Source organism: Thermobia domestica, chromosome 3 (genome assembly GCF_964235325.1).
Source record: "Thermobia domestica chromosome 3, izTheDome1.hap1.1, whole genome shotgun sequence".
NCBI classification, from domain to species: domain Eukaryota; kingdom Metazoa; phylum Arthropoda; class Insecta; order Zygentoma; family Lepismatidae; genus Thermobia; species Thermobia domestica.
In genome coordinates, this window is record NC_137456.1 from 348,084,031 (window position 1) to 348,104,843 (window position 20,813).

A 20,813-nucleotide genomic window follows, 5' to 3' on the forward strand; every position below is an offset into this window, starting at 1 on the left:
CGGCTTGTAAAGCACCATTCGAACTTACTTCGAGTCCCCGCCGGCCACAACGCTTTTCTCTCTCTCTTTTTTCACCTGTTCTCGATATTTCTGTTTGCGTTCCTGTCGGATTCGATTAAATAGAATTTCGAATAGAGACCAATATATATGATAAATAATCATTTATTTGCGAGTCTGCACTCGTGCAATATACATTTTCGAGATTTTGATTTTGGAAATGAAGTGTATATAATATTGAATAGTAAAATAAAAAAATATGCGTATAAATATTGATTAATTAATTAGTGTTAAACATGGCTTTCCAATCAGGATTATATAGAGAGGACTTACTTCTAAGTGCAATCCGAAAACAAATATTTGAGTTTTAATCTGACCCAAAGTTGGTAACTTACAGGATAATTTATACATGATTGGTATTGTAATTTTTATGCTTTTATTATAATCCTCTATAAGTTATGATTTTACCAATTCTAAATGTAGAACGAGAAACAAGTGTAATATTATATTTGTCACGAAAAGCTTTTAAGCAATGATGCTTTCAGGACGTGATCTGAAGGAGAATTTGAGACCCCTCTCAAGCTAAGAAATTTCCGCCTTCATGACCATATATTCGATCGTACTCAATGTGGACTACCAATGTTTGCCCTCCACCCGCATATTGAAATTCCCCCCGAGGATAATTTTCTGAAGTCACCACTGTTTATAAATAGTTTTTCGTTACAAATCAGAGGATAATGGAGTAGTGAGTATAGTTAAGTTTTTCTTAGCTATGGATTTAAGATTCGCAATTCATATAATGTTCCGTTCTAATCGAATTTGAAACAAAAGAAGTTTTCAATGAGTTACTCAAAGAAATATTTTCAGCCTCCAGATGAAAATAGGAAGACACTTAAAAAAGAAACAACATGCTACCGGGTTTGAACACACAAACATGTGATTGATAGTATATCGACCCAAACCACTCGACCATTTTGTATGCCTTTGCACATCTTCTTTTGCCTTTTGTTATAGCAGTTTACTGTTCCATACTCGCTTTTGTTTATTCCGATACGACTATGAGTTCTCAGTAAATATTTGGACGTTACAGCTCTTGCAATGTATAAAAGTGTTTTTAGAATAAATCACAATCGATATTATGTCCTAATAACATACGTAAAACAGGTTGAATTCGTGAAATGATTGAGGTTGGACTGAGCGTAAATGTTTTCATAGTTAGGAGCCTGGATATGCAAACCCGCTTAACGTGGGGATTTAATTTTGTGAAATTTGGTACTGTACCAATATTTTTGCAGGGTCTAGTCTTCATACAAAGTTAACACTTGGTTACTTTTGTCGTTTAACAGTTTTAGTTGTTAACTACAAATTGGCACTGATGGTGTATTCTGCAAATTTCAATCAGCGTATAAATAATGGTGGGGACCCCCCAGTCGGGAGCTCTCGAATTGGAAACCATAGGCAACACTATGTGAGAAGTGCTAAACTTCGCAATAACCCACAATAAATTACCGTAGATTTTAAACAATACCAAATGCTACAACACTTTGTGTTATCCGCTCTACGGTTTACGACACCAAATCGGAAATTATTATTTTTGAAGGTAAATCGTAGCACCTGTGATTTTTAATTAACAAATTCCACCAAAACAAAAATAATTATATACCATATACGAAATATAAATTTTCAATTTGGTAGAACCCTCTGCCAGGGTGCGAATTGGCGGGGGGATGCCAGGGATTTTCCCCCTTGACAAAAATCTTTCCCCCTCTAGAGAAGAAAAATTTTATCCCTGGCAGGGATAACTTTTTCCCCCTCTGGAGTATTTTTGAATGATCATGAAGATAGAAAAAGGGAACAATTCTTACTTTGTGTAGCTAACCTAAATATTGCTTGAGTGAAAATTTATGAAACATTTCACAGTTCAACTGTATTGTACTTGTTAGTAAAAAAAATAATAAATGAATAAAAACTTTATATTTCAAGTGTGTCCCTACTGGTGTTATGTGTATGTGTGTTTTCCCGTATCTCACTCGAAAGTGGGAGGGACAATTTCCTGTGACTGAGATCCTTCAATAGTTGGATGCAGACAGGTTGCCACATTGAATTATTTCGCGTGTTTCGCTGTGCACTTTAACCATTCTAAGTAGCTTACGATCTTCACTCGCCAAGAACAAACGACTGAATGACAAATTGGCAATACAGCCAAGGACATGCACACTTCTTTCCCCAAAGCAAAGGAATGGTTTCCTCCGCAAGAGGGCTGCGGGGGTGGGTCCGAATTATGCAAGGAAACTCGAAGAGGATGGAAAGGTCATCAAATATTTGAGTCTGCAGTTACTGGAAAAGAACCCGTGTCACCAGATTTAGTCAAACGGATGATGATCTAGTTTCATCTACAAACACATTTGTATTAAGAAGAAATTTCAATATCGAGTAGTTTTTAGTTGTGTATATGTTTGATAACATAGATTAAGACAATCCAATACGATTTCATTATAAGGATGATAAATCTAGCTTTAAGAGAAATTGTATTTACGGAAATAACTACTTTCACAGAAGCTTAATAATTGTTTGTATCTAGATCCCCTTCCCCGTTCTAATGAATGTTAACCTACTGATTCATAACCATCTCGGATGAGCTTGTAACGAAGTATTGTTGTCGGACCCGTAAGAGCATTAAGTGTTTCGAAGTCGTGCTGTCATTGCTCGCAAAACAATGAAGCGTCAAAAAACAATTTTAGATTGTTTCGAGAAAAAAAAGAAAAATCGATTTTTCAAATAATTCAGAAAGTAGTAACCGGAAAACGGAAGCGAAAAGTGTGGCTAGGCCGATCCAAGGTGATGAGTGTGCAATTAATTCAGAAAATTCAGAAAGTGTTAATTTAAATGAAGATAAAAATGAAACTTGCACAGTTATTGATAATTGTGTTGAGAAGCAAAGATTTGAAAAATGGAAGCAAAGTCAACCTGGTTGAGTGCAAAACAAAATGGGAAAGTGATTTGTTTGTATTGTAGTGATGTGCAAAAACTCGGAGTTCTCAAGAACAGCAATACGCGAGTGGAACTTGCATTTGTGAACGGAGTTGTTTGCAAAAAAACAGTAAAAAATTAAATGATAAAATATCAAACCATGCAAAATCTATCACATAGATTGCGCAAGTGTTTTGGAAAAGAGACAAAAAAGCTAAAATCATCGTTGTCTAACAGTATGTCTTTGTAGGAGGAGCAAAATAAATCGAAGGTGGAAGTGACTTCACATAATTTCCGCACTGCCTATTTGTTGTGTAAGCGAAATGAACCTTTTAAACTCTTTAAAGATGTTTGCACTCTACAACGCCTTAACAGGGCTAATATGGGACAAATCCTACATTTCAGAACATTCTTGCGCAAATACAATTAATTTCACAGCTAAGAAAATGCAGGAAACTTTAACCATGTTGTACACTCAGGCAATATTTTTAGCATTTTAGTAGACGAAAGTACTACAATTTCGAACAAATCTTGCCTAATAATGTATGTTCGTACTCATTTTGACGGGCAAGCATGCAATTATTTCTTCGATATATTGGAACTATCCTCTCTTACAGGTAGTTCAATAGCAGATGCTATCATTTTGTGCTTAGGGCGACAAACAGTTAGTTGCTTTTGTTTCTGATGGTGCAGCAAATCTTTAGGGACACTATCAGGAGGGCGCTGCATCAATTCTCAAGAACAGATTTAATTGTAATACACTGCCTAAATCACAAGTTAGAGCTCGCCATTCATGACGTAATGAACGAACAATCAACTTCTCTTCATTTTAAGTCCTTTATGGATTCATTATACGCCCTTTTCTCAGCAAGTCCAAAGAATTGACGACGTTTGGAAGTTGTTGCAGAGAAACTTTATTTTAAATTACAAAAAAATTGGTCGTAGTTTTGATATTCGGTGGGTAGCCTCGTCCTGTTCTACAGTCTACAGTCTGTAAAACAATGATGAGCATTCAGGTGTTGCATTTTCGTGAGTTTTAAAAGACGAGAAAGAATTGATAATAAGCGAACTATAAATAACTTTACTCCAATCTAAAATTAAAATTCCATATTTTTATTCCCCACCGTACATACACACACACGCACACACATATATATATATATATATATATATATATATATATATATATATATATATATGAATATGTGTGTGGGAGGACTGGGTGCGCATATGGGTGGAATTCATCCCCCCCCTGTGAAAAATTTTCAATTCGCACACTGCCCTCTGCTAAAGTGAACGTGAACCCATTTACAAATATACTTCTTTTATACAGAATATCGATAAATAACGTGCGACTCTCATGAGAGATAGACCTATTGTTCCTTTTAACAATGAGTGAGGATTATTTTATGCAGTAATTGCCATCATTAGCAATTTTTAACGTAGGCAAAGTAGGCCTACTTCCTCCACAACCAAACAGCTACCTTGCCAAGGTGGCACATAACACTTACTTAATTTTGGGAAAATTTCCAACAACTCATAAACATATACTTCAATAAATATGCAAACTTAATAATAACTTGACAATTCTCTAGGCAGTAGTCTTTACGAGCCTTTGGACGGTGTAAATACAATGTATATGCCTATTCACCCAATGTTATTACAAGTACACAACCACATATTATTGACTATTAAAGGTTAAAGAAGAAAGAAAATGACTTACCTTTGATATATTACGAAATTTCAAAGAACGTTGATTTTTTCGTCGTATAATTTTTTCCTAGGAGCACAGACAATCAACAATAAAACATATATAAATTACTATGGAGCCTTACGTGAAAAACATCTCTTTATCCTCTTCCAATATGGCGGATCGATTCGATATATGCGAGTTCGATACCATCAGATATCTCGCATCAGAGCATCTCTAGTTCTTTATATTATCTTAATGGTTAAAAATAAATACTGATTTTGTATCTAGAAAGATTATTTCTCCTTATATGATTTCGACACTCCCTGGGGCCTTTCTAAGGAACTTTCCTCTTGTTACGATGTCTTTTTAAAACCATTTATAGACGTAAAAGATATTCCACGTACAGTTCTTAAATTTTAATTTCTAAAACTAACAGAGGATAATAAGAACAACATTTCATAGACGAGATCTGTTTTTGTTTTTTCAGCAAGTTAGTGTGTGAATAGGGTTGCCAGACGTCCCGGTTTTCATTCTTCGGATTGAGAAATTCAACCTGCAAGAACTAGTATGTCTCGCCTAAAAAGCGGAGGTTTTTGGAAGATTTGAGTAGCCAATTAATTTTACTAAATAAACACCAAGGAGTTTGTAAATCACATTTATTCTTTCGTCCTGTGGGTTGTTTAGCTTCCAGAGGGGAAGGGGGGGGGGAATATGACTTTAAAAAATATCCAAAAGGGCATATGTTATGGCAATAATTTCGTGAATATCACTTTTAATAGAAAGAAACGTCCTATTCTGGTGACGGGCTTTAGCTACTAGATATTTTATATATATCAGAGAGAGAGAGAGAGAGAGGGGGGGGGGCAAGCTGGAAATGTCAAGATATTTGCTTCAGAGTGGATGATTTTAGCTACTCTGAAAGTATTGTTTTACACTTACATTCTGCTACATCAGATATTTCTTATAAGCCGCTTGAATGAGGTACCGACTTAATTTTTATTATTTTCAAGCAGGGCTTACAGTGACAAAATCCATTGTTAGCTTCAGTATTTTTGTTTGGGAAATCGTACTATCTCCGTCTGCATGTAAACCACGACCAAGAGGTAAAGAGTTCAAGAAGTTTGTGAACGTAACTGTAGCAAGGGGAGGGGAATTCAGAATACCATAATAATAATAAAACCAAAATTTTTGACAGCAGAAATTTACACCAGTGGAAAAATATTGTGTAATAGTAAAACTCGTGTTCATATAACGGGGTATTTTAAACTTGCTCGTTATATTACTTTCGCAAATTAATCTAAGAGTCCGAATGATCTCTTACTTGTTTTATACATTTGATGTGAAGAATTTCTTTCATTTTTCGAACAATTCTTTGCTAGTATCGTAAGAATAATGTGGAAGGTTTTCTGAGAGTCTGTCGCATGTAGATCCGTAGTCCTACATCTAAGTTTCATTTGAAATCCCACTTCAAAGATTACATAACTGAATTGTCTTTAATATACTTTCCCTAATGTACGCATTCAATAATTTAGGATTTATATTTTTTCCTTTATCTGATAAAATTTCCAGAATTTTTAGATTAAAATTTCGTAACAACTTACTCTAGCACAAAAAATGCAGTTAAGCATATAGGGTCTTATGCAAAATCGTTCTGACGCGTGATTAGTGCCATACTAAAGAGTTCGACTAAAATGTTTCCTGCAGTAGTCAGGCCTTTAGTATGACACTAATCATACGTCAAAACGACTTTGCGTAAGGCAGGTCCATATAGTTTTGTGTCTAATTTTGATACTTTTTTTTTTCTGTCAAACTTTTGGAGAACCTGCGTAATGGAGGCCATAGACGCACACACTTGCATGAGAGCATGCATGAAAAATTTGTTTCATCATGCATGTTGGAAGAATTTTTTGCCCATACACGTACTAATTTGCTCTCCAACTTACTAGAAGAATGAATCGGAGGAGTCACATGATGTCTTCCGCTGTCCTTATTGGTGAAACTGTATATAAAACAATCAACTTGCATGAACGAGCACATACATGGTAAACATGCATGAAGAACGGCAAAACCATAATGCATATTTACAGAAGATTTTGAAAACTTTCAACCTGCATAAACGAGGCCATACACGATCAACTTGCCTGTGGTTTTATCATTTTTCATGCATGTTGGAAGGTTTCTTCATGCATGTGTATGCGTGTATGGACTCCTTAAGTCTTGAAAGGGATTTACTTTTTGTTTATCATTCTGAATTTAGTGTAAAAGTGTTTTTTTTTCTTTCTTGTGAAATGCTATTTTTTTCTTTCTTTTTTTTTTTTAAGGTTAGTGATTTTAATGCAAGTGATGACGCAACTATGAAAACAGTATCTGTTCAATCATAAATGGGAAAATGTGTCGTAATTTGCGTAATATTTAGGGTCTGTTAAACACAAAAAAAAATCGGAATTCTGGAAAAGGGACGCCAGGCAGCTCTCCTTATGTTACCTTTTCGCATTCTTTATACATCTCTTGCGGTGCTTCATTTGTGTTAACTGTGTATAGAATAAACTGGAAAATGGTTTGTAATAGCTTGGAAAAGACGAGTAATTAATTGATTCTGACCAAATCAGTAGGAACCCTGACCTTATATATAGCCTGAGTACGGTGTCCTGGCTGGAAGATCTACTATTTGCAATTTTATTTAGTCGCATTCATGTTACTCCGTTATAAATTATGAAAAGGGGACATAATGTTAGATAACCAAGTCCTTCCAGGCACTTACTCGGAAACATACTAATGTAAACGCACTTACATAGAGCATATGAATGAATATAACAACAAGAATTAAACAAAACTTGAAGGAAAAGAATCTTGCGGTGTCAGGTTCATCAAAGCATCGAAGCGGTATCAAACATTCCACAAATAAGGCGGAAATACTTCACAAGATTACTTCGCAAGTCAGAAAGAACTACGTATGAATGATATGTAAGTAGAATCTTGGATACAGAATTGAATCAAGATAATGATATATTACATAATCAATGCAATAATATAATTAAATACGAAAAGTTTCATAAATAAATAATTCAAGGATCCAAATTGTACACAATAACATTTTCAGAATTTTTTGTACTCATTAAAGTTGGACTAAGGAATTGGCAACCCTGAGATAACATGGATTCGACTAAAAAAATTGCGAATAATGGATATTGCATTATTCATATTAACGTATTATATTCATACCTAAATTCCCCATTCATTACTCAAAGAGATTATACTACAAAAGCAACTTTATATATATATATATATATATATATATATATATATATAAAAGTTCCTTTTGTGATTTTTTTATAGTTTGTTATTATTGTTATGCAATTGCAATCAATGAAAAATTCTAAATATTGTTTCGTTTTAATAATGTTTACTATTGATAAAATACATCGAAATGCCGTGCTTTTGGGGGAGGGGGGTCATGCAAACTCTACGAGAGTCATTTATTGAAATCAGAAGTATCTTTGGTATCTATTTATGTATAAATGGGTCAGAGCCAAAGTAGACTCAAATAATTCGTATCTTTATTCACTTTTCTTATTGATATGCAAATTAAGTCGTATACTTCTTTAACTTGTACTAAATTAGTTATTCTGTACTCTGCAGTATTTTGAAGTTGTCCATATGTAATTCTGGATAATGGTTTTACTTGTGTAACTGCTTATCTTTTTGTCCTTCTGAAATGACTTGACAATTATATTTACAAGGATATAAAGATCAGTACAACGTATTTTTTTATCAGAAGTCCTTCGTGAGTGAGTCGGCAGACGTATCGTATTCGTGGCCAATTAGTCCCGGTTTCTTCAGTTTCAAATGGTTTCAAATGGAGGACAATTTCTCTCGGATGTAAGCCGAGAAGCGGTTTGGATTGTGCTTTCAGCATAACCCGGTTGTTCCATAACACGAAGGCGGAACAAACATATTTCTGTCCATGTGATATAAATACGTAGACCAAATTATTTCAAACAAAAAAACCTGATTTAAACAAAAAATCGGGTTTAAACCAAGAAAACCGGGTTTTTTGTTTTTTGTTTTCAATAAAAACTATGGTTTTTGCCAACCCTGGTAAGATTAGAGAAGGATCTCTGTAGCTTCGTTAGCTCACTTAGAGGAACCAATAGCAGGAATTGGAAAGGTGTTTTGGGAAATATAACAGAGTCAATCAATTGTAAGTGATCAAGCATGTGCCGCTCGACCATCTCCAAAAAAATCTAATTTTTTCATGAATGTTTATCCTATAGCAGGGTACTTCAAAACCACAATTTTTTTTTTTTTTTTTCATCTCATGGCGCCACAGGGGTTAATGCCATTTACGTTGTTTTGAATATCTCAGCATGCATTTGTCCTACAAAATTGAAAATTGCTGGACGTCTCCAACTCGTGCAGAGCTAAAACTTTGATCTCTTAACATTTTTGCGTAAAACCACTTGAAAGGGGGGGGGGGGGGTGAAAGGGTCTGTAGTAGCAACATTTTTGAACATAGAAAACATGTTTGGGAAGAGGAAACAACTGACGTAGAGATCTGAAATTGTGTGTGCATGTAGTCCGGGGACATAAGTTAATACACAAATATTTACAGACCTGTAGTTGCTCCCAAAAGCCTGGAAAAAAAATCGTAAAGTTGGTTAGTTTAGCATATTTCACTGTCCATTATCTCCAATGGGCTTGGATAGAAAAATCTGAAATTTTGGGAATAGTTAGTCCTTTAGTATACCATAACACCCAACAAAGCGCGTTTTGTGTTTTTGAGCAGAAGGGGGTCAAAGTATTAAATAATGACCTCATACACACAAAACGCGCTTTGTTGTGTTATGGTATACTAAAGGACTAATTACTCCCAAAATAATAGATTTTTTTTATCCAGACCCATTGGAGATAATGGACAGTGAAATATGTTAGACTGGCATAATTCCCCAACTTTACGATTTTTTTCAGACCTTTGGGAGCAGCTACAGGTCTGTAAATTTTGTGTATTAACTTATGACCCCGTACTACATGCACACAAATTCAGACCTCTACATCAGTTATTTCCTCTTCCCAAACATGTTTTCAATGTCCAAAAATGTTGCTACTGTAGGCCCTGATTTCACCTCCTCCAAATGGTTTTACGCGAAAATGTTAAGAGATCAAAGTTTTAACTCTGCACGATTTGGAGACGTCCAGCAATTTTCAGTTTGTTAGGACAAGTACATGCTAAGATATCCAAAACAACGTAAACGCCTAAAATCGAAAAAACGCAAAATGGCGGCAGCCGTTGCGTCGCCATGGGATATTGTAAAAAATAATTAATTGGTGGTTTTGAAGTACCCTGATATAGGATAAATATTCATGAAAAAATTAGATTTTTTTTGAAAAGGTCGAGCGGCAATTTTTCTTTTTTCTCGATCACTTTGCATGGATTGACTCAACAGGAATGTGACCCCCCAGTAAGTTTTTATTTTTTTTTTCAAATCCGAGCTATTTCATGTAAAATCATCACAATTTTCACACAAATTCCACCTTACCTTGCGAGATTTTTATTAAATTTGGTACAGTCCGTAGAAAATCACAAACGTCGTTATTTTAGATTGATATGTGAACTGGTCTCGAAATTACAGACCCCCGAAGTTCTCAAAATTTACTAAAACTTGCGTGAGTGATGTTTCTTCGGTTGTCATTTGCGGCAGACCTGAAGAACCTGAGAAAGTTAGTCAAGGTATGATTTTAAATTTTATAAAAAGAGTTTTCAGATGGTATATAACAATTTAATTTTTTTCTAGAAAAATCGAAGTTTCGAATCTAATCTCAAAAAGCCTTATTTTGGAAATAAAAACATTCGGGCTTAATGAATGTATCCCCGAAGTTTTATTTTGGGATCAGCTTGCAATTTTTTGTTTCAAGAGTTTTCATTTCCAAATTTGGAATTGAAAATGGTGTTAATGTAGGTTTTTGTTGTAAAATGGATGGAAATAATATTTTTCTGCTCTTCCAGTAATTGCAACAGGTATGCAAATGCTTGACAAATATGGTGGACTCCCTCACTGTGAAGCATTACACATATTTTGTATGCGGGTGTAGAACTTATTTCGGCGATTCATGCCGATGCATGCGCAGACATGCATCGACCTGTTGTTATTGTGACTGAGGTACTGGAGTGTACAGAAAGCTGATTTTGGCAAAGTGACTGAAGACTAAATGTCATTTTGCTTCAACAGCCCGGCAGTTTTTGGACTGGGCAACGCAAATTTTATGGAGTCCATTTTATGTTTGTCAGTCAAGAAGAGTTCACCGATTCAGCAACATTCCTACAAGTTTACTTCAACAAAGCACAAACAATTCGTTGGACACACAAAATATACGCGTTCATTCCTGCAACTTCAGATAGTCCCAAACTTTTTGCAAAGCATTTTTGTAATGCCCGAGTTCATTGGAACAGACATACACCAAATTCTACAAGCTAGCAGAGCAGATATAAGTGGATCATAACTGCAGTCTGCAACTTTGGGGTGGCGGCATGTGTTTGAAAAAAGATGAAGTGAAAGTGATATTTCTCTGTCCAGGTAGTTCATCTCCATCTTCTGTGTGGGAACAAGGTGGCTCAAGGTGAGCTCTTACCTCTGGTGCGTGGGGGTCTCTGGTTCGATTCTCGGAAAGTGAGTTTGTAGTGGACAACATCGTGTTCGTAGGTTTTCTCGGTGTACTCTCCTTTCCTCCCACTTTCTGATCCCAACAATTCCATCATCATTCACTTGCCTTAAGAGTCTGCCTTACTAAAAATAAAACAAAATTTTACCATTTTTCTTTTGCTTATTTATTCATAAGTGAAAGGAGATAATAAAATGCAACTTACCACAATCGTAGATAATGTTATTCTACAACAGAAAATATGAATCTGAAGAATTTTCAGTGTTGCCATCCATAGAAATTACAGTGCTGCCAGAATGACAATTCCCCTAAAATCTAAGTTTAGGCAGCGACTAGGGGAACGAACTCCACTGCATTTGATTACATATCGTGTTGTTTTGGTTTGCTGTGAACTACTTTTTAAATAAGAGTTGTATTTAGTTTGTAATAAACAAAATAATTTTAACATACGGTTATTAAATTAAATAATAACGTTATTTAGAAAGTAGTTCCCAGCAAACCAAAACAACACGATATGTAATCAAATGCAGTTGAGTTCGTTCCTCTAGTCGCTGTTTTAACTTAGATTTTAGGGGAATTGTTCTGGCAACACTAATTTGTATAGATGGCAACACTGAAAATTCTTCAGGATCATATTTTCTGTTGTAGAATAACATTATCTACGATTGTGGTAAGTTGCATTTTATTATCTCCTCTCACTTACGAATAAGCAAGCAAAAGAAAAATGGTAAATTTTGTATTATTTTTAGTAAGCAGGCTCTTAATCATCGTCTTCCTTAGTTGAAAGGGCATAATTGTGGAACGTTAAACTGCAAGTTGGAAGTTTTTTTTTTTTTTTTTTCTTTTTCATTCATTTTTTGCGTATCCTAGGAAGTTCTCCGGATTCGTGCAGTAAATGTACTGTGTAAGATGAATTCTGTGACCCCAAAAGGCAGATTATACATCTTGCATGACAATGATGTCATAATCGGAAAAGACTTCCAAGTTTACTCGAAACTTAAGTGTAAGCATTATCCAGAGAAGACGTCCAAATATGGGCACAAACCTGGTTAATGTTCTTTTTCTTCACTCTGTGGTATGTTTTTATTTTAATAAATTATTTCTTTCGTATGATGATCTTTTTATGAAGAACCCAAATTAACGCAGTTTTCAACTCCTCGTTCGAAAGTAGAAATTCTTGTAACAAATTATCCCATGTAGATTCCAAAATAAAACTTGGGGATACATTCATAGAAGTTCAAGTATTTTTTAAATATGTTATTCAAAATACAGATTTTTGAGAAAATGAAGTTCAGATTTTTTACTTTTTCAAAAAGAAACTATTTTTTTTTCTTAAATTCCATAGTGTTATGTACAGTCCGCAGCAAAAAACCTGCAACATGAACACTAAGTTTCTTGTGGAACGATGAAGTTATTTGCTCCAAAAATAAGTGTGCAGGGGAGGACTCCGAGGTTTCTCTTGGCGTGATTTGTGAGTCTTAGACGTTATGTTGATTCTCTGGGCTGTTAGGCGTAGTTTCACAATAAACTTACATGCTCATGTTGCAGGTTTTTGCTGCGGACTGTACCATCAGAAAACTCTTTTCGTAAGCTTTAAAATGATGTCTTAGATCCTTTGTTAGCCGCAAATGTCAATCTAATAAATAACTTGCGCAACTCCTGGAAAATTTTGAGAACTTTAGGGGCTTGTAATTTCGAACCGGTTTGCAAATCGACTTGAGCTTTTCGCTTGCTCCACACTGGTGATAGTGTTAGAATATAAAATCTCACCGCAATCTATAAAGTTCGATCTGAAACCTTGTGGTGATTTGACATGAATGGCCCATCCACGTTTCTCTTGATAAAAGTAGCAGACGGAAAGTTACAGAAATATTGGATGAGAAAATAAAATTACAGCGTATACGTGTCAGGGTTGGCTGGTTTAAACCAAAAAAACGTAAAATGTTTGTAAAAGTGTAAGTGTTCGTAAAATCTTGATGAACGCACATTTGTAGGTTATCACGTTTCACTCCCACATATTATTCGTATTATATTTAAACCTAAATTCCCAATTCACTACTCAAAGAGATTATACTACAAAAACAACTTTTGTTTCTTATATAAGTTTATGAATGTTTCTTTTGTGATTTTTTTATAGTTTATTATTACTGTTATGCAATTGCAATCAAGAAAAATTCTAAATATTGTTTCGTTTTAATAATGTTTACTATTAATAAAATACATCGAAATGCCGTACTTTTTTTTGGGGGGGGGGAAGGTCATTTAGACCCCACGAGAGGCATTTATTGAAATCAAAAGTATCTTTGGTATCTATTTACGTATAAATAGGTCAGAGCCGAAGTGGATTCAAATAATTCGTATCTTTATTCACTTTTCTTACTGATATGCAAATTAAAGCGTTGTAGTTCTTTAACTTGGACTAATAAAAGTCATAGTGAACTAACTTGGACTAAATTAGTTCTTCTGTACTCTGCAGTATTTTGAAATTGTCCATACGTAATTTTGTATAATGGTTTCATTTGTGTAACTGTTTATCTTTTTGTCCTTCTGAAATGACTCTTGACAATTATATTAACAAGTATGTAAAGATCAATCCAACGTATTTTTATCAGGAATCCTTCGTGTGTGAGTCAGCAGACGTATCGCATTTGTGGCCAATTAGTCCGGTTTCGAGTTCAAATGGAGGACAGTTTCTCTCGGATGTAGGCCAAAAAGCGATTTGGATTTCGTTTTAACCCTAGGAAGTCCAAGGGTGGGGTAGGAGATTCTCGAACCCACTCGTTTGTATTTTTGAAAAAAAAAAAAAAAAAAAAAAAACGTCGTAAGTCTTGTTTAAAATAATGAGAATTTTATTTATTGTCTATTATTACTTCTTTGATAAATCCACATCATTAATGTGCATTTTTATTTAGTAACTTGTAAATTCTTATGTTGAGAAACAGCATATCAGCCACGAGTAAGTTCTGAATGCTTATTCTATATTCATTTCTTGTTAGATGGTGTTATGTGAGTTACAGTATGTTATACTGTGGGTTCAAGGACCCCCCTCCCCCCTTCGACCTACTTGAGACAAAAAAAATTCTTGGACTTCCTAGGGTTAAGCTTATGTGACCCCTTCCAGCATAACCCGGTTGTTGCATAATAACAGCAAGACGGAACAAACTTATTTCTCTCCATATGTGGTATAAATACATGGAGCAAATTATTAAAAAAAAGTTTAAACAAAAAAAGTTTGTTGGTTTGGTTTTTTCAATAAAAACTATGGTTTTTGCCAACCCTGGTACGTGTGTTAGTAAACGTAAAAGAAGCTAATACTTTAGCATTTTAGAATCAATACCATTTTTTTCAGTATGAAGTGACGGAATTTCTTACACTGAATGACATACTCTTGTAATAGAATTATGTAATAGTAATTTGATTTATTTCTTTATCTTTCAGGCTTTGATTAATGTAATTGGAAATAAAAGTGCAGGCAGAAGTCAACCAGTGAATGAAAAAATTTCTTTGGAGAAGAAAGTGTTGTTTACGACATGGATGCTGGGGAATACAGAATCATTCACCACCGGCTGTGAAAAATTTCAGTTGGATCAGAAGACAGCGTTCAGTTTATTCAGTGAAATGTGCGGGCACATTGTAGACTTAGCAAAGGATTTTGTTCGTTGGCCTACTCCCGAACGTTGTGCGGAAATCGCAAACTCTTTTGAAGATCGATATGGCTTTCCAGGTGTGATTGGTGTTATAGGAGGTTGCTATATCCCAATTATCCCACCAAAAGAGGGCTCAGACAAATATATTGATAAGTTGGGTTGTCATTCAATTGTGCTTCAGACGGTTTGTGATGATAAAATGTCTTTTACCGACATTTATGCTGGATGTCCAGGTAAAATGAGCTTAGGTGGAGTGTTGTGTGCAAGCCCTTTGTATGCGAAAATTAGTAACAAAGAAAATCCTTTAATTGAACCTCGTAAGCATATTCTCGGAGATGAAAATTATCCTCAGCTGGCAACGCTTCTGACTCCGTACGATAGCTTATCTTTAAATGATCAACAGAGAAAGTTCAACCGACTTCACAAGAACGCTCGAAGTGTGATTGATACGGCTTTGAAAAGGTTGCGAGGACGATTTAAAAGATTGAAATACATTCATTTGACACCGGTGGATTTCGTGAACAAGGTGATAGTGGCAGCGTGTGTTTTACACAACTTTATTATTGAGCAAGGTGACGACAGCTGGACGGACGAGTGGAGTAAGGAACTCTCATTGTTACATGATCCGGTCATTTCTGGATCTGAGAAACGTAATTATATTGCTGAAATGTTATAGGTATGTTCATGGTTAAAGTAGACTTTATTTACGATGTTTATATTTCGAGTGTCTTGTACAGCTTTCAACAAACGAAAAGTGGCATATTTTATGTTCATATTGCGTCGCAGACTGTACAGTCACGAACAAGATTTTTTTAAAATTTATGTGGTGAATGTCAATGTAAACCTCCACATTGTTCAGAATAAATTTTCTCAGGTAAGTTGTCTTTTCACAGTTACTTCAATCAATGGTATTAAGTTTTCTCTTTTCTTTCTCTCCTCCCAAACTTTAGGAGATTGAAACTTATAGGACCTCCTCCCCAAGGTAGAAACTGTGTAATATTGTTTATTTGATAATTATTAATGAGTGGTATATTCTCGAGTTTGGAAAGTACACGGTGTTTTAAAGTGAATATTGGAGTTTTAAAGCTTTGTAGTATATGTTACATTTAACATAATACATCAAATGAAAGAGCAACTCAAATAGTTTTTTTGGGGGCCGCGGTGGCTCAGTGGTAGAGCGTTTACCTCTGGTGCATGGGGTCCCGGGTTCAAACCCTGCTCCCGCCAAGTGAACTTTGTGGTGGACAAACACCGTATGCGTGGGTTTCCTCGGGGTTCTCCCGTTTCCTTCCACTTTCATCTTCCACCATTTCATTCATTTCTCATCATAACCGTCTCCTTTAGCCTATCCGGCATAACCGTGGGACGTAAAACTCAAAGATTTCATTTCATTTTCAAAGAGTTTTTGCTACAGTTGTTCAATGTGAGCACCATTCGTCACATGGTACACATCGAGTGGATAGGCGAGAAAGGCCCATAAACTTTCCGCTGGGATATGGTCAAACACATTCAATTAGGGCAGTCTTGTTGCAACTGTACCATCTCGTGGAGATTTACTGAGCCCCAGATGCGAACATTATGAATGAGTGTTCACATCGCCACTTAGGTAAAATGTCGATCCATCACTCAAGACGACACGATGCAAAAAATCTTCATCGTCATGTAGCAACATTTCATTTATGAAGTTGGCACATAAACTATAATCTGTAAGCTTTAGAACTTGTAGCAACTGCAAACGATAAGGACGTAGTTGTAAGTGTCTCCTTAAAATTCTTCAGACGGATGGTTGCAGTGTAACTACAGATTCAGTCTTTGCAAAATGTGAAACTTGGCCGATACCTTCCCCAAATCCTTTCCATTGTTGTTGTTAGATATCCAGTGTAAAATGGCCTCTGAGCTGTATCTGGTGATTGTTAAATAAAATTTTAAAAAAATAAATAAATAAAAATAAAAATAAATAAAACACAAAAAGCTTTTTGCTCACTAGTCGCCATCTTTGCTACTGGCGCTTTCTAACGGCAGACAGAGGAAACAATATATGCGCATGCATACGTACAAAACTGTCTGAGTTGCTCTTTCATTTGGTGTATTACGTGTAATTGTAATAAATACTACAAGGTCTTAAAAACTTGATATTCATTTTGAAACACCCTGTAGTATGACATACTACACATATAATTCTAATTAATGCGACTATTGGCATTATGAATAGTGGTCTCTATCTTTGTGGATTCTCACTACAGCCATTCGCCTCTTTCTATCTCAATTCGAATTCGCATACTTACAGTAAATCATCAGGAGTTAATGCTCTCCTCGTTTTAATTTATTTTAAAGACAATATGTGTTACATGATTTATGTTTTACAAATATATATATAATAATATACAATCTTTTCTCTGGCGGTTGTAGAGGGATATAATTTAGAGATCGTTCATTAGCTTAATTATTCCTATTTGAGTGAAATATGCAGCAGCATATTCTTCCATGTGTGAGGAACGGAATAAAACTACGTGACGTTGGGAAAGATGAAAACAATTAGGCAAATAAGATTTCGAACTTACAGAAGCTTAATTCGAATTCAACCTTAAAATTGGACTTTTGCAGATATTTTTTATTTAACATTTAATTGGGTATTGACGGATGCCAGAGAATTTGTATACAGTTATATGTAAATTAAAGAGAATGTAACATTGAAGACGTTATAACGAGAATATTTATATATCTATATTTCTATATTATTATTAAATAATAATAGCAACAAGCACTATTATAAGATATTAAAATCTTACGCTTCCTTTTATTTCCAAAAGATGAAATAAAACCATCTTAAACAAATAAAACCATTTTGTGATGTTGAAACCATTACATCACAAAATATTTGTCTTCATAACAACCATACCTTCTTGACAACCTATTATATATCCATGACAATCTAATCAACAAACTTTTTGTTTTTCAATATATATTCCTGCTCACTTATTGCGCCTCTGATCATGTTCATAAAACAAGTACAGATTGATAATATGATAATATTATTACATCATTATGATATTGCGCCTCTGATCATTGATAACATCATTATGATCGTATCGGAAAGCGTTTTACTCCCAATTGCGGAAATTATTTCAAAATTATAAAAGGGGTGTAATTTTTAACGTGACTGTACAGTTCGCCAGCAAATGTTCCGAATATGCTGATTCCATAATCTTTCGCTATTTATATTAACCCTTAGGAATCCCAAGTTATTTTAGGAAACAGGTCATTCCAAGGGGGGAAGGGCTTTTCGAACCTACTTAGTAAATTTTTTATGGAACTAAAGGTGAAGGAGTTATTTAAATTTTCTTATTCCATAAGCGTACATGTATGCTCATACACAATCATAAGATTTATTTAGTTTTCTCTACAGGAAGCTACAGGATTCTGTGTTGATGTTGAAAGAGTATAAAAACTACAGTGCCGCCAATAGTACAAAATTTTTGCGTAACTGGGCAGTGAGGTCAGACACATACTTGATTCGGTGACATGGGAGATAAATGTATCATATTGTTGCTAGATAGTTGTTCGGTACTTAAATATGAAGGGTTCCAGGTAGCTCCAAGAGAAGGAGATGAGAGGAGGGATCCTAGGACACACTATACTATTTTGTAAGCTACTTATGAACTAATTTTTTATGTCACTATGGCAGATTACCTAAGTAACCGCAACTATCGAATTACTAAAAATAGAACAACTGTCTGCCAATACTTTGTTGGAATTCTGTAACAAAAACTACTGTGTGGGTTCTAGGATCCCCCCCTTGGGGTTTCTAGGGTTAATGTAGAAACTTGGAACGCAATTATCATATTCATTAATGATGGTAAGTTTTGCATTTACTTTTGGTAAGACCAGTGAAGTTAACAAAATTACTACTACCTTTACTGCCTTTTTGGACAGAACTGCTCATAAGTTGATCTTCTCACTTGTTCGAAAGACATCTTGTAGTTGTGTGTGCAAAGCTGAATAATTATGAATTAAAAAAAAAAAAAAAAAAAAAAAAAAGTGAAAGTGAAACAGAGTTCTTTTAAATTGACAGTGACATTTCTATGTAGCACAGGAAACGTCAAATTTCTTTACTTTAGGGAACTATGTGCATTTTACACTTCTGTAGTCCAATATAATGATGTGTTAGTGTCACTCTTAATATTGAATTATGGGACATTGAAAAATCATGAAAAATAATGTTAACCCATTACCCGCCAAAACTCATGTATCGTTGCTAATTTATTATATTCATAATTGTTTGAGGTATAAAGACGCAAAATTAGTGTTAAAATAGAGATAGCCCATATAGTTCAGGAAATACAGTCCGTCCCATTTTTGGGACAATGGCAGAATACGTAAGCGTTTTATATTTGCATTTCACAAACGTCTTTGAAATTGGGGAGTTTATCAAATTGTTCCAAATGAATACACATTTACACACACGATTCTTTTTACATATATGTAACTCAGAATTACTTTATTGTTATCCTACAGCAGTTTGTACACTTATATTTATGCATTTGTTAGTTCATCTCCATACTTTGAAAATTATATGGGATTACACGAAAACCATCTTTATAAATTATAAAACATTACTCACTTCACTAATTCACATGAGCAACTATGTTTTTCTACAATTTATGTGTTAAATGAGTCCAAGCATTTGTCATGCAGTCCTACGTTACATCGTTCTGTCCTCAATTCTACCGGAGTTGTCGATCAATTCCAAGGTACCAGCCATATCACTAATAGCACTTTCCAATAAAGAGTTCTCTGGTATCTCTTCCTCGTCGATAAATTCATCTGGTTCTGGAGGTATGATTGCAACTTCCACATCTTCGTGGTCGACCTCTTCACTATCGTACTTTTCTAATAAATTCACGATTTCACCGACTGTGAGGGCAGGCTTATACAATGTCATAGTGTTCTACGAAATGCAACCTTCGTTACTTACCACCAGCACCTAATCTTCAGAACTACCACTATTCCACCCGAGACTGAACTATAACTTACATAGGAAATAATACTAACGTAACCAGCCAATGTCCCAATTTTGGGACGCTAGAAATAAATATATGAGAAATTTAACTAAATTCTTTTATGTTGCATAGCAGACTATCATATTACTTTGAGATACATATTGTCACAGAACAAACTTTATTTTATTGAATATGCGGTTCAAATATTACGCAAAAATGTAAAAAAAAATTGCACGGTTGAAAATTGCAAATTTGACATAATGTCGCTCCATCTCTTGGCCATCGTATTATTAAAAGTTTGCAAGTAACTTCTGTATCATACAGTAGAGACTCTAAACAAATGGAAGGAAGTGAAATATCGAAAGAATATCTTTGCAAACACTTTCAAAAATTAATCAAAAGCACCGTCCCAAAAAAGGGACAATGGCTAGTAGTAAAAAAATGAGGCTTCTGCGCCACTGACCCTCTACCCACTTTCTCAGTCCCGCCTGAAGCAGACAACGAGTTTCCCAGTGCCGCCCGACACACTATGCCGGGGGACATATGGGGGATACGAGAAATCGAGCATCGTGAACCGTCAACCCACGGTCTTTTACGACCTCCATTTTAGGGGTGAATTTGTTCCCTTTTATGACCACATTTTAGGGGGTGTACTCGTTCCCTTTTATGACCTCCATTTTAGGGGTGATCTCGTTCTCTTTTATGAGCATATTTTTCAACCCCTATTTTAACATAGGAGATAACACATAAGATTACGAACACATAAAAGAGAAGATAACATATAACACTACGTAACACACAGCATAGCAGATAACATATAAGATTACGAACACATAACATAGCAAGGGT

General features: G+C 35.0%; 1 protein-coding gene across 1 annotated transcript in view; it reads left to right on the forward strand.

Annotated features, from left to right (window-relative positions):
• The window catches only part of LOC145681285 (uncharacterized), a 33,509-nt gene extending 17,661 nt beyond the window's left edge, over positions 1-15,848 (forward strand). The window contains exon 2 of the mRNA XM_081752915.1: positions 14,756-15,848. Coding sequence (XP_081609041.1) covers positions 14,756-15,640 — 885 coding nt within the window. The 3' untranslated portion in view covers positions 15,641-15,848. The remainder of the gene's footprint in view (positions 1-14,755) is intronic.
• The last annotated feature ends 4,965 nt before the right edge of the window (positions 15,849-20,813 follow it).